At 42.2% G+C, this 21492-nt stretch overlaps 1 protein-coding gene across 1 annotated transcript; it reads right to left on the reverse strand.

Annotated features, from left to right (window-relative positions):
• Positions 1-16335: 16335 nt before the first annotated feature.
• On the reverse strand, positions 16336-21194 carry nae1 (nedd8 activating enzyme E1 subunit 1). The gene is made up of 20 exons (XM_068337446.1): positions 21129-21194; positions 20637-20740; positions 20502-20562; positions 20386-20416; positions 20122-20193; positions 19847-19926; positions 19654-19763; positions 19366-19475; positions 19204-19266; positions 19051-19114; positions 18865-18956; positions 18692-18751; positions 18444-18577; positions 18184-18259; positions 17906-17945; positions 17701-17787; positions 17509-17601; positions 17058-17172; positions 16925-16974; positions 16336-16833 (listed from the first exon to the last, which is right to left on the reverse strand). The coding sequence occupies exons 1-20, from the start codon at positions 21176-21178 to the stop codon at positions 16724-16726; spliced, it is 1602 nt and encodes a 533-aa protein (XP_068193547.1). The 5' UTR covers positions 21179-21194; the 3' UTR covers positions 16336-16723.
• Positions 21195-21492: the final 298 nt, after the last annotated feature.

Below are 21492 nucleotides of genomic sequence, written 5' to 3' on the forward strand. Positions count from 1 at the left end.
CATTCTTTTGTTTCATTCTCTCAACCTCAAGTGTGTCAGAATTTCTGAGGGTTACTTTTGGGGACTGGGCTTGATTACTTTTGAAACAATCTAGAGTTTAATTAAAAGTTTCTCAATTGTGGTGAAGGAATATTTGTTTTCTACACTGGCAAAACTATACTGTAGTTAACCTGAACTACTGAAGCGAGGGGTAGTTCTTGTTTTTCTTTGGTGCCTTCTCCACCAAACTTGATGCAAAACACATTGCTAATGATAAATAATGGAATCTTATTTGTCGTTAACCTTTTATTGGCTCTATTCAGAATTTCGCTGCTTATCCAAACCTATGAAGAACAATGTCCATTTTGGTCTTTGGCCACAGGACAAAGATTTCTGATCTCATGAATGGTTAAAGATATTTCTCCGTCCTCGAAGAAGTTGGTGATCTTTCCTGAGGTTTTCCAATTTTCCTCATCCCTTTTCTCCCTCTCATCACCATGCCTATCACGGAGGCTCCATGCCATAGCAGCATACCCTGCCAACATTTCACACTCATACCGGCTAAAGGGGGGGAGGGGCAGGAATGCTTGCAGGAGGCAGTGAAAAGGAAGAATGGGGAGGGTAGGGGAGGTCTGGGATGAAAGCGAGTGCTATGATGCTACACAGAGTAAATGCAGTTGTAAGAAAAAGACACTGGATTTTAATTTCAGACAAGCAGTAGTAATGAGTATAATTTCATGGATTTTTCTGGCACCCACCTGATGCCTCGTAGAATTCTGCCTGCTGTTCATACTGATGTCAGAGATAAGGGGTTCTTTTTTATATTAAGAGGGAGTAACGTGTGTTTCTGCGAATCTGCATACATAATTGGGAAGATGGCTATGTATGTTTGAGATGAAGGGTGATCCTTTGTAGAATACACAAAATAATTACAGGCTGTGGTTCAAAGGGTATCGGATGGCGATAACCTCCAGTCGTAGTGTGGTAATGGGTCCATCCACATACCAGCTCCCTCCACGTCCTTAAAAAAATACACCATTAATGGCAGGAATGTTGTGAACTGGGTTCGGGGCCTCAGATGAAGAACTTATTGCCATGTTTTCATCTTTCTTACTGAATAAATTTCACATAGGTTGCTTGCATAAGGGAATGATCGGAAAAAGCAGTTCTGTCTGCAGAAATTAAAAAAATCATGAACTCATGTTTTACTTTCAAATCATGAATTATGGAATTGTTGATTTACAAATTTCACTTTGACAGCACTGTGACCTGCTGAGCTTCAACAAACAATCGATATTGCAGGGTGGAACTGTGAATGTGGAAATCCATCCAATTAAAGCAGAGTGGTATTTGTAGCAACGGAAGAAAGCCTCATCATGAAATATCACCGCTGTTTAAACCAGAGATGTTTTCACCACCGCCAAAATTGCATTAACAGCCACTACTGAAGCCTTAATGGTGCCTCAACATTTGCACGTTTCACTTTCCTTCCCTTTGTTTCCTCTTTATGTGCTGGAGAACAAGGTCCTTGTCTTTTTTTTTTTAATCTCCATTTAAACACAGATTTAACATTGCAATGTTGTAAAAGGCCAGCTGCACTGGCTAGTCAGCCAAACACTATGTGCTCTATATGCAGGCTCCTTCACAAAGCTCAGATTGTGCTCCAGCATCTTCCTTTGCTGTGTAAAAAGACTTCTCTGTCGGATTTATCTGACTATTTCTGATGGATATCTCGGAGCATCAAAAGGAAAACAAAAATATGGTGCAAAATACATCTAAGTCCTAATAAAGTCCAACGCTATGCAATTTACTGATGCAGATACAGTGTGCCCTCACCCACTGTATCCACCTCATCGTGGATTCGAACTTAAGTGAGACACAAAAGTGTTTTAAACAGTCGATAAGAGTGTCGGAAAAGATAATACATAGATAGAAGGTGGTTTCAATATCAGTATGGGGAGGGTTCATAAACGTTTAAATTACCGTAAATAATAAGATAAATAGTTCATCGTTCTATCGCGGAATTCTTTAATCGCGTGTGGTTCCTGGAATGCATTAACCGTAAGGAACGAGGGCGCACTGTATTATTGTAGTGCAACTTTACCGGTCAGTGGTGACACAAAAGACTGGTAGCAACCATTTCAGGACCATGGGGACTGAGTGAACTGAATATTCCTGATTAAATTAGCAATATTCTATCAAATTTCAGAAAAAAACACCCCAACCTAACATCAGTTTAAGAATCAAAAATGCTGCGTCATCAGGACAGTTGTCATTGGCCTGGCAGCTAAAGCCAAAACGACACATGTCCAAATGTCAAAAGATGAGGACAGAAACTGCTGCTTTCTGATTGGACAAGATGCACATCATACTTTTTTCATGCTGGACTAAGTTTATAGAGACAATTTGGCCTCGGAACCGTGAAAATGTTATTATCCAAAGAGAAAACTGAGACAAATGACAAGAAACACATTCTGGCAATTCATCTTGAGGAGCTGTCATATATTAAAGACATCGTGCTCCTGGGGAGGAATCTTTTAGCGCTGTCTGGGTTATTACTGAGATAAAAAAAAGGGAGGGTGTAAGTGTGCGAGGGAAGATTAACCAGACTTCAGAAATGCCTCCTGATATCAGAGATACTCTCCCTCTGGCTCCATCCACTCAGCTGGCTGAGTAAATATGAAGAGGCACATGGCCCAAGTTCAGCAACAGCTGATCGCTATTTATTATTCAAACAAGAGGGTGTCAATGCACATGTACAGACAGGAAAACACATGCATTACATGAGCAAAAACAAACAAATTTCTCTTTCCTTTTCACCTACACACACACACATAGACACACACTGATCTAATGCTTTCCCTATGACGGCTGCACAGAGACCTCCCCTCTTTCCCTTTATCTACTCTGGTACAGCCAATCAGAGAACAGGGCACCAAGCAACTCACACCCTGACTGAAACCCACGTTATTAATCTTTAATGTTTCAATATTTCTTTCGTGTTCAGTCTAATTTTTCATCTATGGAATTCTCTTATGATTTAGAAGTCACATGACCAGCCTTACAGTCTCCTTGTCTTTCTCATCCTCTTTGCCTCTTCATCACTTTTTTTCTCTCTTGTTCATTTTGCGGCTCACCCTCCTACTCCCCAGAATCCACCCGTATGCACATGTTGGGTAATGCTCTCTTTGTACCGAGGTCGGCAGAGGCCTATTAGACTGAGCTTGGGTCTAGTAAGCATCAGTATTGATCCACAGGGTTAGCCTAATGGACACTGAGAGTAGCAATGACTCCCCTTTGTCTGCTCAAAGATCCCTTCACCCTCGACTCGTCACGCATTTACACAAAACCACACACACACACACACGCACGCACGCACGCACGCACGCACGCACGCACGCACGCACACACACACACACACACACACACACACACACACACACACACACACACACACAGAAAGAGAGAGGGAGAGAGGGAGGGGAGAGAGAGAGAGAGAGAGAGAGAGAGAGAGAGAGAGAGAGAGAGAGAGATTGGTTTTCTCGTCTGCTTCACTTTGCTGATACAGCTGCTGTACTGACTGAGCACTTTAGATCCGTGTGTGTGTGTGTGTGTGTGTGTGTGTGTGTGTGTGTGTGTGTGTGTGTGTGTGTGTGTGTGTATGCAGACTGTATTCCTACCCTCTCAAGCTGTACATCCCTTGATTAAACATCCCTTGATTTATCCTTAACATGCATTCCAGGTCTTATTCAGTGTCAATTAAATTTAACCATCCACCCATTTTCTGTTATGGTAATTCTACTGGGGAAACACCCAGGGAACCCCAGGGCCTTTCCTCATAGAAAGGAACACACAGAACACTCTTGTTCTGAGACAATAGTGCTGACATCCTTATGCTGTTCCAACAAAATCTATTCACAATCAGATAGAATGGAATGGTATGGAAATCAAAATTGTCCTTCTGGCACAATGTCTACAGAGTGTGTAGTTTTTTGTCCTCAGGCCATTTTATTTTGCAACTACTCAATACCATGTTTGCTGATTGGCAGTAAAAAGAAAGTTTTGTTTTCAAGCCAAGGGAGTATCTACAACTGCTACATCCACTATTCATTGGAATTCAGGCACAATGGATCCATTTTACAGCAGATAGTTAGAGCTGTCACAGCAAGAAAAGCTCATGCAGCACTAACAACATTAGCGATGGCAAAGACATTTGCACAATTATTTTTGGCAGAGGCTTACAACCACACTGCTATAAAATGCAGAAAACTGAATTATAGAATTGCTAGCAGAATGTTAAAATTAACTTTTAGGAATGAATAATGAGACTTGAGATATGTGAGGCCTAGTTTGGAGATCTCAAGCGGAGATGAGGCTCATTGACAGGAGCCTCACTATTCATGGACTTAAAAAGAACAGGTTCAGTATCTAAATTTATTCTTTTGGCACACATTTATAGGTGTTTATAAGTTAGCACCATCCATCCATCCATCCATCCATCCATCCATCCATCCATCCATCTTCAACCGCTTATCCGGGGCTGGGTCGCGGGGGCAACAGTCTCAGGAGGGATGCCCATACTTTCCCTCTCCCTCTTCCAGCTCCTCTGGGGGCATCCCGAGGCGTTCCCAGGCCAGCTGAGAGACATAGTCCTTCCAGCGTGTCCTAGGTCTTTCCTGACGTCTCCTCCCGGTAGGACATGCACCATTCAGTCATCTGAAATATTTAAACATCCATCCATTTTCTTGTAGGGATGATCACAATCGTCAGTGTCTACTGCTGCTTACACAGATCATGAGTGAAAAGAGGGGTGCAGCCCAGATGAGATTCCAGCTCATTGTGAAGTGCAGGATGTTACCCAGGATACATTAATGGGATGTGGCTTTATCTGGATGTATAATTGTGTATCATCTGCATAGCGGTAAAAAATGTGAAATACTGTTTTGAATAAAGTGTCATGCAATTTAGAGTAGTTATTGTACTATTTCACCATCATCAAACCGAAGCTAACTTGCATACAAAGTTTCACAGTAAACACACCTGTTATCTCAGTTTAGTCATCTAATGGAGGTTGTGTTAAGTGTGTAGAAACAGTGTATGTTTTAGATTAGTGATGGAAACTTTGTGTGCAGTCACCTTGATCAAGCCTCTGGGCCACGCATGTTCCACTGAAATGTACAGAGTGAGGTTCACACATAAATCTTCCTCAGTTAGGTGTAGTCCACCTGTTTGAAACAGCACTAAATGTGTTTCTTCTTGAATCAGACACACACTTGTGATTTCAGGTCAATGACAAGGTAGTGATGGAACAAAATTCAGAGCAGAGTGTTTATGCTCTATAAACACTCAGAGCAGGAAGAAGAAAAATGAATGTTTTTAAAGAGCAAAATTTAAAAAATTTACAGAGAGAAGAATAGATATATTCTGGAGAAGAACTAAAACATTACTTTTCTGTAACTCAAAGACATGTACCATTTTTTTACACAGCAAATATAGAAAAAGAGACAGAACTGTCACTTCTATTTCTAGAAAAATTACAGCTTTTGCATCTTTGTAATACAATTCCATTTGTAAATTGTTTTAGTCTCAGCCACCCCGGCTGCAAAGGAGTGTCTGCTGGGGGACAGATGACCTTCACCATGCCTCTGGTGACAGAGCTAAATCAAAGCTGCTGCTTGTTTAAGACAGCCACTGGCTGCATGGCCTCTGGTGAATTATTTATACACGAAATGAAATGACCTCTGGTACTTTGAAGACAGCAGGAATGGGGCAAGGACAAAACAGACGGAGAAAGCTAAAGGATCGGTAGAGAGAAAGTGAGGAAGGGAAGAGGACACAAAGATAAACTGATAGCTGAGGTCAAGAGCATGTAGGGTCCATGTTTTAAGTCTTTTCCAACCTGTAAGAGCCTCTTTATGTTTCTGCACTCTATGAGGACTAACATCAACTCTGTGCGCTCATCATCTGCTGCAGCTACGTATAAGCGATTAAAGGTAAAAGATGTTAAATTATACGTGGGTTTGACCCAGGAAATGTGCAGGCTAAAGCAAAAACAAAAACAAAAGCAGTGCTGTTTATCGATGGACGCAGACAAGTTTTTGTTAGAGCTGAATGGCCAAGCTATCGCCTTCTGAAACACATTTGAGGTGAGCAAAATATTGTTTATACCGATGAAAAAAGAGAGCAGCCCTAATCGACAGGTATTTTCAATGACATATGACTCACACTGATAAGGAACAGCAAATCCACTCCAATGACCCTCTGTAGAACGCATACCCTCGCCAAGCCTGAATGACCCTACAAATGACTGTTCGGCTAGCCGTGCCCCACTCTTCCACAAACTTCCATGGAAATGGGTTTAGCAAATTTTTGCATGACTGCAAGCATGAATGGTCTGGATATGTCGGCCTGTGACCAACAGGTGACCTGTACAGGGTGTGGCTCGCCTCCCGCCTGCTTCATCCTCCCACGTGATGCTACAAAGGAATAGCAGCTTTGGAAAAATATATGGAACTATACAAATTAAAGGTTGCAGGCTGTCAAACAATGAAGAAGTCAAGAAGCATTCGACTGACAGGAAAAGGAGATATGCTGATGGAGAGGTGTCGGATTACAACATGCAGAAAGAGGTGAACAAATGTTAACAGATTAAACATTGGGTAAGACATTTAGCAATGGAAAGCTGTGTTTCTTAGGTGACAAAGCACTACCATCATCATCATCATCATCATCATCATGCTCCTCCTCCGTTCTTGTTATACCCTTCAGAATATAACACTGCCTTCTGGACCAAACTCTAAACACTCTGTGACAGGCAGATGTGAGGAGTGTTTTTCTCAGCAGCCGACTAGAAATAGCGTCTGAAAGCATCTGTCACCTACCGTCCAGCTGCTGCTGGCACACGGGCCATTGTAACAGACATATACTATTACTAACATACCAGGCCTTAAACCATGGTCACATATTTAAATGCTATGATTCCTCCAAAAGGCCTGACATTAGCTCTCCAACTGTATCCAAACATAACCTAAGAAGTCTGAATATTGTTTCACATCATTGTGTTCCTTTTGTCTTGGCCTGTCAGGATTTGTTTAACTGTGGAGCGCTCTGAAGGACGGCGTGGCGAGCCATCCCAGCTTTTCACGTCAAGTTATGTCAACACTGAGGGTGGAGAGGAGAGCAGGGAAGTAGGATTTATTTCTATATAAACGGGCAACAAATTAAAACACACACGAACCATCAACAACTCCAGGATGTTTGAGGATTTACTGATTTTTAGCGCCAAAATGATAAACACAAGCTAAAAAAGAAAAGCCAGCATGTTCTCAACAAAAGAAGACAAGATTTATAAGATAAAGATTTATAAATAGAAAAACCCAGACACACGCTTGAAATGGAATGGAGCCATCACATTGGTATGGGTTACTCTTCAACTCTTTAACGTTAAAGACAAAACCTGAACTGAAGGCGTTTGACTGAAGGCCTGAGATGGACAATAACTCTATAACTATTCAATCTAGCACCTCCTTTCAGGCTTAGAGAATCTCTGGGCAGGCGCTTCGACCTCCTTTTGACGCCTTAGTAAATCCTTTAACTTGGTCAAAGTTTCAATCGAAAGTGTGCACACACACGTGCACGCACATACACATCACTATGCCTCCACCCACCATGATGCCCCCAGCCTGGGGCATTGCCATATGTTTGCCACACAGGCCCTGGCAGCTCCTTCCTGCGTTTTGCTCTCTGCACACACACTCTTAAGTTTCTGCAAAAATGTGTTAGCAAACCCTGCAGATTGTCTAGCAGGCAGTTAAACAACGCACCAGGCATTCGTGAAACATGTTCATATGACCGATTCCCCTGTTGCCTCACCTTTTAAAACCTGATGAACACTGAAAAAGTGTGCCAACTTTCATAATTTTCATTCTTTCCACTGGAGTTAATGGATGACATATTTTCCTTTGAGTTGGGACATCTCTGCGAACTCGTATTTTCAGATGAGTGCTTGCAGGAGATTAAATCTTTTTCAAACAAGAGTTACTCGGAAGATGAAACAGCCGCTTTACAATTCCCCCAAAACACTGTATAACAAATGCATTGCCATATAACTTATCATCCGTTCCTTTCATGAGCCTGAAGTGGTGTTTATAGCTTTAGATGTATGCTCTGGAGAAGACCAACCAGCCTGCAGACACAAAGGCTTTCACCTCAAACACAGGGATGATTCTGCCTTATTTGGATGACAAATGCATTGTTCTATGTGTAACCCTCACGCTGCCCCACTATAATACACTTTACACCTCCTCTGTCGTATGTCTCTGCTGGGTTAATGCAAACAGCGTGTAATCTGGTCTAAGCGACCGTTACAGGTGAGTAAAGTATATTTATGCCACTTTGGATCCTGTTGTAAAGAGGCAAGAAGTTTTCCTTCACCTTAAACCCCTGTGATTAGTTCAGGGTTAACCATGAAAACAAGGGGTCAGAAATGGCGGCAGTGTCATATTTCACAGATGATTGCAAAAACATCTGTGATGCATGGATGGAGTTTTTGTGTATGGTGCAACAGGCGGACTGGTGCTAGCATGTTTGGTATGGTTATGTTAGACAGAACTCTCAGTCGGATCTTAACCATGACATTGCCTTTTAACTGCCTGGTTGAACAACATGTTGACATGGAAAGCAGGAAAATTCTTCCTGCTAGTGCCGACACGAGGAAAGGCAGGACTAAAAGCACAATGAAATTGTCCTTCCTCTCCTTCGCCGAGCAGCGAATGTCAGCCCGTCCGGAAGCTGAACCAGGCAGAGACGGCAGAGTGACTAAGCACCCGGTGCTGGGACATCACCCAAATCCGCCATTTATGGAGACGTGTCAAAGAGGCTGACATCACTTAAGACTGTTACCGACATTCAGAGGCGGAGAATGAAGACATTACCTGAAGCTACTCAGCGTGGGAGACAATTAAGATGGTGCTCAGGAGGAAGCAAGGAGTGAGATAGAACAGCTGTGGTGTGTGTTTGTGTGTGTGTTTCTATGCACGTGTTTAAGTCTAAACCTCCCAGTCAGGTTCCCATTAAGTTTCTTTCAAACATCAACATTCAGTTATCCCTCATAATTTTGCTGAAGAAGTACAAGCTGCTGACTTCCACCTGAACCTCCTGCATTATTGAACCCAGAGGCTTTAGGAGAATGACAAAATTACAAGGGTGCATGTGCAGCATTAGGCGTATACGTTGTACAGATATTCTCCCCCTCGGTCCCCATCACGAGATTACAGCTCATTAACCCTCTTAACTGTTAATAAGATCATGTTGTAATAAAGGCGACGAACAATGTTCTATTGTTGCAGAACATGGAATGCAGACCTCTCCTCTGAGATGGGTCGTGTTGGGTTTGTCTTCAAAGGGTGCCTCTGAGAAGAAAAGGGATTGGGGTGGGGGGGCTACAAAGGTGGATACACATGGATTCAAGAATTCAAGAGCCACTGTTAGCGGGCTGACTTCTTTGAAATGACTCACCAATAGGGGTGGGCGGATCGATCCAAATATCGATATTATCGATACTAAGCAAGTACTTGGATCGGATCGATACTATTGTCCTGGGATCGATGCTTCGCTCCTCCACCAATTTCCTCAGAGCGCCGCTTCTCTGAGCAAATAGCGCCCCTCTCTCTCGCCCAGCGCCCCCTGCTACTCTCTGAGTGTCTGCCTGAGTGAGTCAGGTACACCTTCAGCCCCTCCCCCTACCTGGCCACTGGCCTGCTGCATCCTCCGGACAGACAATGTATTCTGGCAGAGGCTTTTCAGCCAAAACATCAACAATACCCACGTAATCTGTTTTTCACAATGTAATTGGGTATCAATTTTGGGAGATTGGTTCAATGGTTATATGTTCACCCAGTTGTAAAAAATCTTGTTTACTAAGGACTACAGCTATCCATTACCCAAGTAATCGATTAATCTATTGATTAATACTATTACTAAAGTAATCAGCTAAAAATACAAGGTTCACAATATGTTATTGATATTGTTATTTATGTGACTGCTTTCCTATTTGGTCTGAATTGTACTGACATAAATAAAAGTTATATAGTGAATGAGAAGAAACACCATTTCCATTAGTGTAATATTTATTATCCCAAAAATTAGTTTCTCATAATCTCTAACTTATTGCGAACCATGTACATTAAAGTGTTAAACAAACGTTAATGCCTGAAATAACGTTACGTTACATTGCTGCTTTTTTTGATTTGACTCTCTTGACTTTTGTTCTGAAACAGTTGTTGTAGTAGAAGTATTTTATTTTTTATACTGTTAAAGTTTGCATTGTAGTTATTTAATAAAATATGAAACATTTTTATTGCCTAAAATCTTTGTGCTGTGTTATCACAATTATAATAAACTAATGCAAAGGGGGGGGGTCAATTATTTAATGATCATGACATTTCCAAGCAAAAAGTATCAGTGTCGTATTGCTATCGGCCGATACTACCCTGTATTTACTTGGTATCGGATCGATACCAAAATTCCCAGTATCGCCCACCCCTACTCAACAAAAGAACAAGAGTGGGTCTCTGGAGGACGACCTTGAATGCCAGTTGTCATGGCGACCAAGGAATGGTTTTGGTGAATAGTTTTGGGTCCGTCAAGACTGCCATAGCTGAGCATAAGGACAGTAAACAAGAGGAATCAGCTACCTGAGCTCTGTCACAAGATAAAATCTACCAGCAGCACCTGCAAAACACCATTAAACTCAGTCCCGTCTGTGACCACAGGGGGCAGCAGTGTTAGATCTGTGCCAGATCTGGACAGATGAGTCGGTGAGAACAATACCAGGTGGCAAACGCAGCATCGCAACGAGTATAATCCCAGAATGATCCATTTAAAGAACAGTTTGATATTTGCTCTCTTGCAGAAGCTGCAGCTGTCAGCCTGTCGGCGAAGCCTGGTTTCGTCTACGCCAGGAAAGGCGAGCGGCTAAACACACAAGAAATAAATTTGAAGAGAAAGCGTGTTGTGTTGGGGGGGAGGGGCACTCCATTAAACTTATTCAAATATAAAATGACTTTTTTTGGATCCTGAAAAGAAATGATTTCAACAAAAATTATTTCTCAAGCCGAAAAAGGCGAGAAGAAGGCAGGAAAAAATAGTTCATGCAGTAGAATTGTGTTTGCAGAATTATTCTAGCTGAGTGAAGCAGAAATTATATCTGTTTTGGATAACTCTCTTCAGAGCCAAAGAATTTTTCACTAGCCTTCAGTACATCTCCTCTGATTGCACCACACACCCCCTGCTGTCTGAAGAGAGGATTAGACGTGACATATTTGTTTCAATCCTCCGCTCAGGTTCCCCTTCTTTTCTCCTCCTGCTCCTCCTCTTCTTCCCTCTCCTCCCTTTAAGGCCTACCGCTAAGTTTATGGGTCTCTGTTGTTTAATAAGAGTGTATTCCCCTGACCTGCTGACACAAGGAAAGCACATTCAGGCATGCACAAAAACAACCTCCACATGCCTTCATACACCCACACACAGCAACATACATGATGCACACACACACACACACACACACACACACACACACACACACACACACACACACACACACACACACACACACACACACACACACACAACTGCAAACCAGAGTGTAATAGAGAGGAAATATTTATGCTCTGTGGGGTTTTAAAAGCCGACGGCGAGGCAAACGGAGGATCCTCCGCGTTCCTTCACTCGGTATCTCTGCTCTCCATCGTGCGCTGAGCACAAAAGGGTCTGAGGATGATTGCTATCATCTTTTCCCGTTAGCTGATGAAGATATATAAAGCTCAATAGGACCTGCCAGTATAATTACAGGCAGGAATCTGAAGAATGCTGTGATCTGAACTGAGGTTGACACCATGTTTAGGGCCCCGTGCAGCTGATCTGCCCACTCCCCATGTGTGTGTGTGTGTGTGTGTGTGTGTGTGTGTGTGTGTGCGTGTGTGTATTCTCCACTGCTTACATGCAATGCTTTAAGCAGATCCCTTAATTTTCCTGACATTATGTTGATAACTGGTGGATCATACTAGTACAAATGGTGAATACTTCCAAGCATGCGCTCTGGTGGCTGCATGTGTTCCTGACGTTTACCATATACAGCCTCATCCAGAATGGAGAAAGGGGCCGCGTCACTTATCTGAGGAATTCACCCTGAACATCTCCTTTCCATAAACACTCCCCCGTGGCGCACATCTCTTTCTTTCCTCCCCTCATACACACACACACACACACACACACACACACACACACACACACACACACACACACACACACACACACACACACTCTCCCCTCTGGATCTATACATATATGACCAGCAGAAACCGGATCGTATACAAGACAGTATATAACTAAAACAACATCCATCATCAGGATCCTGCCCGATCCACAAAAGGCCAGCTGGAACCTCCACGTACTCTTCACAATGCTGGCACGGTTCTCCATCTTTATGTTTTCAATGTCATGGCTTCACCAAACAGGTGGTCCTCATTAATGCTCGCCTTGAAAAATGAGCTGAGGCTAAGAGCAACACATGTGAGCATCTCTCATGCTGCGTTTGGGTGTTTCTTGTTGCTGTAGAAATACCCAGCACAAATCATCCCTCTGGCTGGGACACGACCGTCTGATTTTTCCTTTACCCTCATCAGGGTGTATCTGGATATGACAAAAGCAGACATGGCGGCACAGACAGAGGGAGAGGTTGCATTCCTGCTTTTGAATGACATTCCGGCAGCCTGCTTCCGACTGATCCCGGCGATGAAGAGAATGTCAGAGGGCGATGGCAGAGATACGAATGGCTCCTGGAAAATGCTGCCTGGAGCACGTTTGTGCACTTCTGGAGATAGGATAGAAATGGGTAAACATGAATGATCCTACAGTGCCGTTACTGTTCAGCCCCGTTGGAGATAAGAGCATCAGCAGAACATCTCAAATGTAAATTCTTGTGGGTTCCTGCTCAGCCTTGACCAGGAAGTTGGGCAGACTGCAGATAAATAAGTGGAAGTTTTTGCATACTTTATAAAATAGTTGTGTGACCGAATGTGTGCATCATCTCCAGTAAGTATTGCACACACACTCATGCATCTGTGCTTTGTAAAGTGTAACATGACACCCAGGGCAGGCTGAACGTCTGACCCCGTCTGGAGATGCCTGCTTGGAGGATTTTTTTTAAAGGCCCTGCTGGTAATGGAGCACAAATGTGGATGCAGAGACGAAGGACGCAGGCAAAAAAAATCCATTAAACCCCCACTTCTACCGGCATCTCCCCAAATAGAGTATCACACAATCAGGGATGAGTTCACAAGTGTCTGGATGAGTAGAATGAGCTGAGGTATTCAAAAATATCTCCCATTAAATCACGCAATAAAATGTTGAAACAAATCCATAAACATGTCTACCCGGTCTGACATAGTCAAATACCACCACCCCCCCATTACATAATTTAACACACACATATGAGATTGATAAAACCTTACAATCAGAGTCAGCATGTACAGATTCACACCTTCTCGTATCGTTACTGACAGCTCGAACCAGAACGATCTTTCAGGAGTTTCAGTTTGCTTCTCTGCTTCACCGTCTCCTGCACCGATGCTGAATGTTAGCTGGACCAAAGCGCTTTGGTTTTCCAAATACTTTCCAGGTTTGGTAAAGTAAAGGTCACATTTTTATCTCCTCTTCATATCAGTGGGTTGGATCGTCTGTTTTAAGTGATCTCATTAACAATGCATCTGGAAAGCATATGACCATTATGAACTGGCAGACGGTGCAGCTCCGCCCTCCCAGATTCAGCGTGCAGCACACATCACAGATACGACTGCTAACAAGCCAAAGAGCGCAGCGGCAATTTGATCATTCGCACATGTACAGTGGTGCACAATTTTACTGTATTTGTCAGCACTGCACGGTTGCTTAATGTTTATCTCTCACAACAAGGTTTTTGCATGAAGTTTGCATTAGTTTGGGATGGGGGTGTTGGCTGGAAGTGGGCCTCGGCAGCTGCTAGAACATGGATTAAATGCAGAGAAGAGATTTCACCACAAGGTTGAATAAAAAATAAAAAAAATCCTCATTTCTAAATAATAATCAAATTAAAAAAAAGTTGATTCTGCACCGTTCAGGTCTTTCTTTCATTTCCATATGGCTCTCAATGTATTGTACATTCCTCAGTCACGGCTCCATCTGTTTGTAGGAAGAATGGAGGGGCCCTCGACGGACCCCTGAGAGGTTTAAAGTATGCCGGCCTCCCGCAGTCTCCCAGCAAACACTGAATATTCCACTCCGGTCTGGCAGGCCGGTTTTAATTCAGCCTGGGCCTCATGACGGGGTGAACCAGTTGGACCCCAGCCAGGTGGAAGGCTCTGAGTGAAATCCATGAGCCATCAGAACCCCCCCCTCAACCCCACCCCTCCCCCCATGTCTATTTTTTTTACTGCCTCCTGTCCTCTTTCCAACACTATTCTGAAAAAATACAATCTTCTATCCAGTTGACACGGGGTGCACACACGACCCTCGCCCTTGTGGAAGATAGGACCACTTATCCGCCACTCCCCCCTTCATGTCCCACAGATGGTTCATTCAATCCCCTTCTCCCCCCCCCCCTAACTTTATTGCTCAAAGCTCCTAGTGAGAATCATCGTTGGCAGGGTGATCTCTCTCTGTAGGCTGCGCCGCTGATTTACTGATTGATTTCAGCATTAACGACCAGTCCCTCCTTCCTACTCACACAGACACACACACAAACACACACACACACACACACACACACACACACACACACACACACACACACACACACACACACACACAAGCGTGCACTCACTCATCTGTCCATTGTCAGCCTCTCCTGTGGCTTTAAGATAAAGCTGCTACAAGCGAAGGCTGGGAGGCCGGAGTCTTGATAAACACGGATGGACAACAGGAGAACAGTTGCATTCATGGGAGCGTGCATCAGGTTTTTGTTGCGTTGTACATCTTTTATTTTACAAATTTGCCACACTTGTTCTTGCAAATACATTTTTAATGGGTTCCATGTCAGATTAAGAAATATCACGAAATTTTTGTAATTTTTTTTTTTGCCAGTGTTATGAAAAAATGGAATTCTTGCACACTGACTAAGTTAGAAAATAATATTTCTTGCAATGTTTCAGTTGAAAACCTTCATCAGGCAAATAGTGTTGCAATAAATATTACTTCGCGAGTTTGTCGGTGTGTGGGAATGCCTTGGTCTTTATCTTTTTACAAGTTTTGAGATGAAGAGGAATAAAATGTACACCAACACCTAGCTAGAGAAAAACCAGAATCAAAGGATCATCAAAAATTGTTTTCAGTTAAAAAAAACAAGGCAATTTATGTTCGGACAACACCACATACCAACAAATCATGAGCCAGCTCACAGAACATGACACATGTATATAATTACATGCTTACATAACACAGACTGAGCTCTCATGGAGAGACACCTTCCTGTTTGTGGAAACCGTTTTGAGCTGCTAGTCACACGAGTGGATTTAAGAACTCTTATTTTGACAGGAAGGAATAAACCATATTTGATTCTTTTTTTTTTTCTTTTCTTTTCACATTACCACCTGAGTAAAAATCAGATGCAAATGGAAGAATGTAATTTTCTTCTTTTTTGAGATAAAATGCTGCTTTCACAAATGAGCTAAATACATGAATGTCTTATTTACATAGTTAAATACAAGAATGTCAATATGCATGAGCAGTGATCACGGTCACAAGTAAAACCAGAACAAGCAGATTCATCTCAGACCGTTTCCGTTGGTTACGCAACACTGAGGCCTCCTGCAGGGATGGAGATGGAGCAAAGGAAAACCTTATGATCCGTTTCATTTGCATCAACACATAAGTGGCATCCTTAATATGAAGCACATGGGAACAATTACACTCTAATCTTTTATTTTGCTGCTGTTTTAAAAGGACAAGTTGTAAAATGTTGCTGGGAGGTCGAACAGCTGAGCACAAATTGTGTGAACACACCCTAATCTCAGATGTGCGACTGTGACTCCTTCCCCTCCTCCCTGCAGATTCCCTCATCACGGGTTGTTGATGAGGGAATCTGCATTTAACCGCACCTCTCATGCAGTTAAAGAGAAAACAGCACAGTCGTTAATATTTAAAACAATCTGTTTACGTCACACAGATCATATCTGGTGGTGACACCTCTGGAAGTAGTTATTAGTTTTAAGATTGGTAGCATTGAATATTAGTAAAAGATGTAGCCCCCCCTAGTGGCGGAAGACATAACATGTTTAACTAACTAAAAGGGACAGAAGTCAGCCAAGAAAATTCAGACTCAAAAGTTCAAATACTGAATGTTTTTATTCACAAGAAGATTCAACATGACATACAATATTTTTTTTTTTACCATTTCAACCAAAATTGTTCCAAACATGACACAACAAGAACTGGCGGTGTTCACAGTAATACAAATTTTTGCTTTATCATATCATCGTGTGTCCATGTGATTCACGGATGAAACTACTGGATGAACTTTTGATTTAACAACGTCGACAACTGTTGGAAGGCATTCTAAGTGGATTCTGGTTTTCTCTTCTTCAAGAACAAGAAAGACGACAGCTGATACAACTTTAAGGCCAACTTTTAAAGTTGGTAAATGGAATTTTTTTTTTGACCTTGCTTGTTTTTCTGATGTTTTTTGAAGGCAAAACTGAGGATCAGTAACTTCACTTCACAACTGTAACGTGGCGGACGTCTGTGACATGGCGTTGTAAATGAAAGTGTTGCTGAAGGGCACAAACTGGTGGCTGATGATCTTGATGGCCTCCTGCGCAGCTGATCCTAAAGACGCAACAAGAAAAAAATTGATTTTGTTTATAAAAAAAAGAAGAGAGAAAAAAGCAGCTGAATTTCCTGAACACTGAAATTTTACCTCCCAGAAGTGCCGCAACCGTGTGAGGCTCAGCTGCGCCGTATCGACAGCTGGGGGTTAACAGAAGAGAAAGCGGTTATTTGCGGCGATTTTTAATGATCGCTTCCATCGATAAAACCCGGCGGTGACTTACAACTCGTGGATGTAATCGTCTTTGATGTTGACGTTAAGGCTGTACTCCTGCAGGAGGCTGTTCACACAGAGCTTCAGTTTGCTGATGTCCTCCTCCACCTGGTAGTTATAGACCCCTAGTGGAGGAGAATGTGTCAAAAAGATGTAAGAATTTTATGTCTCTATAGCTGAAGAAATGAGGTACAAAGTAAAAACAGACTACAGTGTGTGAAATAATATCTAATTCTCTTAATAGGCCTACCGGTCAGTGACTGTCTATGGAACATCTGAATGTATTGCACATTTTTTGCAAGTTCTGAAAGTAGTTTTTAAAGTGGAAGCTATTCATTTGTCCACTTGTGGGGGGGGGGCGACATCAATACAGCTGGTATGATCTGATAATAAGCAAAAAAATTCCAAACAAACAAAAGAATAAAAGAAAACCCACAATATGAACCTCTTTAAAACCGTACCTGGGTAACGGGAGTGCCGCTGATAGAAGCGATCAACAGCACGAAGCATGAGGTAGAAGACCATCTCGCTGTCCGGATTGTCCATGCATGAGGCTGTGGACACACAGAAGCACTCATCAGGTAGGTTAACCACGATGAAGTTCTTATGAATAAGACTGAACGGATTCATGAAATCAAGTATCTCTGGCTTACTGATTTCATCTCTATTTACTGTATCCACGCTATATTCTTCAGCCAAAGACCTGCAGCGCACCACCCTCAGAAAGGAAGAATTCTTACCTGGATGCCAAAACAAACGCTAACAGTTAGTCTGAACTGAATGTATTGCAGGTACAGGCGGCGACAATCAGGAACCGAACATGTGTGACGATTATTAATTACAGAAGGAGCTGCTTACAGAAGAGTCTCACGTCCCTCTCAGAGATGCCCTCTGGTGGCTGAAGGGAGAATAAAGGACATTTTAACGGAAATGTCTTCCAGTCAAATGCATTTTAAGCAAAACAATTTTTATCCATGGAGTAAAGCATGCTGGGAAAAATATATTCATGCACTTATGCTTAGCTCAGCTGCATGCACCCCCCCCCCCAAAAAAAAAACCTAGAATAAAAAACGCTTGTCAGACATACTGTATGTACATAGATGATCTAAATCTGTGAGAACGATGCTACAGCGTACCTTTCCAACTGACAGTAGTAAACGTTCTACATGCTTAGAAACAGCTGCTGAGTCCTGCATGGCCTTTTCTCTGTAACTGAAAAAAGCACAAAAATGAACAGAAAAAACACCTAAAAATGTGACATATGACATCACACACTTTGAGAAAGACCGACACAGGAAGAGATCAGAAGATGCATCAGAAAACGGATCAAGCGCTTTTGTTTATTCTCTCATTACTCTTGTTCTCACAGCCTGCACTCGTACGTCCTGACACTTACACGTTTTGAATGTTGATGAATTTTTGAGAGTCGGCAATCATATCAGGGATGGTTCCTCGTAACGGTAGGTTTCCCCTGCCTTCTTTGTGAACAAACTCCTTCACGGCTCGCAGCATCACCCAAAAGGAGTGGGTCTGAAAAACAGTTCCCATAGGAATACATTCAACAGCTTAAGGAGCAGCGATCTCAATAACCACTTAGGTGAGACTATAATGTAATGTGTGTATAACGGTCTTAAGAGGCAAAACCTGTGATGTGATGTTTTTACACTGCTCACTATTGAAAAGGTCTTCGACAGCAGCAGGAATCTGCAGGAATGAAAGGCACTACTGTGAGGCAAGTAAAAGCAGATGGACAAGGAACAGGAAATGGTAACATGCTTTAAAGAAAAAGGAAAAAAAAAGTAATTCAGATCCAGCACCTTGGTTGGGTTTAAAGCCGTGTTCACATTCTTTATAGCTTCCTCAAAGTTTTCCTCGTCTTCTGGGATGCCGTTTTCATTCTTTAATATTCCTGAACACAAATAATGTATATAGTTTAATGTATAATTTAATGTATAGAGAAAAGTCTCTTTACAAGAAACTATAATCAAGATGTCTACATCTACCTTTCCGAATAAATTGTCTGAAGGCCTCTTTTTCTTTGTAATTTTGCGGCGGCTGACAGTTGTGCTATAATTCAAAAGCAGAGCGATAATATAACACAAAACCCTCTAAAATAAATTTAATGAATACAAAATGCTGAAGAGAATGTTCTCCACCTCACTGAGCCACTGCTCCAGGAATTTAGCAACAATTATAATCCACGGTGTGTGACTGTGATCCTACAGATGAAACAAAGAACAGGAAGGAGAATGTTGTGTAAAAGTTGCACAGGTTAAACAAATGACCACTCGCAGATGAGCTGAAACCAAAGAGATAACCTTTTTGTCCATGCTGTCGAGATCGTAGGACTGAAGATGGTCCTTCAGTTCAGAAAAAGGCTGGTCTAACCTCAAATCCTCCAAGGCATTGTCTGGGTGAGATTCTATCACTGAAGAGAGAGGAGGTCAAATAACCCAGAGTTCATGTGTGGACGGTAAACACCGTGGAATTATCCCCACGGCCTATGAAGTTCTTCTTGTCCCACAAATTAGTTTCTGAATCAAAAAGTTACAACTAAAAGTTGACATTCATGACAATTTAATCAGAGTTTAATGCCGGGAACCAACCTGTGTGTTCCTGCACCACTAGTCTCATGTAGCCCATCAGGCCGTAGGTTTTACAGACCAGAAATGGGACAGAGGCGCACCACAGAATCGAGCCAAGCCTCAAACACGTGCTGTCGAAATATTAAAGAAGTAGATTTTACCGGATATTCTGCTGTGTACTACTCGGTAATTTCTCATTGACTATTTCTCATACCTTTCCGGCAAATGGACACCGATGACTATGGTAAACCTGTGGAAGAACTCTGGATTGTTGTCCAGGAGCTTGTCTGGACTCTGCAGGATGAAACAGAAAAAAAAAAGAGGAACTCTGTCACCAGTAATGAGACCATTTCTATATCCACACAACACGTGCTGTAGTCATTGATATTCTGCTGTGTACGGCAACAGTTTTTTTGTTTTGTTTTTCAAAAAACAGGATTTTTCACTTTTTGATGTGAGATTTCATTTGTTCCACTTCCAAACACCAACCTCTTCGACAAAGTTTCCAGATACATCACTGTTCAGTTCTTGTAATAGCTCAGTGGCAGCCTGTGCTCTGTTCTACAACATAAAAACAAAGATCAGAGTTTATTCAAACAGAAATCACTTTATTCTCACTAAAAATATTTAAAATTACTTTTGGACTAACCAAGGAGGGAGGAGGTGAAAATTAGGGAATATCTACGTACTTGAGAAAGAGTGATGTATAGTATATCTTCATAAACTACATGAATAATCTTTAAGGGAGCATACCTTTCCAATGCTGTCACTGCAAAGGAAAAAGCTGCAAGACAAGATCAAGATCGATCAAAAGTAATACCTTGTTTTAATCCAACATGAGGTACGGGGGGAAAGTGCAGCAGTCTTACTTGTTTCCGACATCCTCCCCAGTAACCGTGTGTCCATCCACTACTGTAAAGGCACCGATACCTGATGCAGAGAGCAACGAATTCAACACTTGTACACCTGCAGCATCACTGCCACGCAGAGCCAGATGTGTTTACCTGGAAGCACCAAGTTCTTCAGGATCTCTGTCCCGGTGGCTGTGGCGTTAATCAGACAAACATGTGCGTTCTCCAGCGCCTCCTGGCCGTGATCGCCCCACAGCCTGCAAGCAAAACCCACGACACGGACGTTCATCTCCATCTAGTGACGGGATCTACACCACCAAAATAATGACTAAACGGCTAGCTAGGGGAGTGATGGCTCCAGGGATATTGAATAGACATTAGACAAGGTCAGAACAGCTATGAAACAATCAAACAATTGTGAAGGCCATTAAAATACCACCAGCATCCCATCTTCTTAACTCGAACGCGTCCGGCTTTAGCTTACCGACATTGACTCAAGTGGAGCGTATATAGCTAGCTAACGCTGGGTGGCGTGTACACTCTTGCCCTTATTTTTCTGTGACATCCTCAGATAAAGTACGTGGATAATGTAGTTTCATAGATATAATTTATTCATGCACCGACACAGATTTATCTGCATTATACCTGAGCTGCCTGTCGTATTTCTGTTCCTTGGAGGCTTTGGTGGCCGCCATAGTTTCTTTTGACGGAGTGACGTAAATAAACGTAGTTTTACTTCCGTGTTGTCAGATTCGTCACAAATGTAAAGGCACGAAAATTTGATTGCGCACTTTCGACACAAATCATTTCCCTTTCTATATACAGTATAAAATAAAATAAACTGGATATTATGGTCTAAAAAGTACAAAAATGTTATCAAATTGCCCATTTATCCTAATGGCACTTGTAAATGAACACTCAAATGGACAAATAAAGACAATATCCTCACAATCAGAAATTAAACGCAAACACACAATTCTTACTAATTGGCGAAATGATTGATCGTTGC

This window comes from Antennarius striatus, chromosome 1, assembly GCF_040054535.1.
Source record: "Antennarius striatus isolate MH-2024 chromosome 1, ASM4005453v1, whole genome shotgun sequence".
NCBI classification, from domain to species: Eukaryota; Metazoa; Chordata; class Actinopteri; order Lophiiformes; family Antennariidae; genus Antennarius; species Antennarius striatus.

Coding starts and splice junctions, on each gene's coding strand:
- nae1 (XM_068337446.1), bottom strand. CDS start 21,178: ATGGCGGCCACCAAAGCCTCCAAGGAACAGAAATACGACAGGCAGCTC. Junction 19,764..19,846: donor GGTGTCCATTTGCCGGAAAG/GTATGAGAAATA, acceptor ATATTTCGACAG/CACGTGTTTGAGGCTTGGCT. Junction 16,834..16,924: donor GGTTGCGGCACTTCTGGGAG/GTAAAATTTCAG, acceptor TTGCGTCTTTAG/GATCAGCTGCGCAGGAGGCC.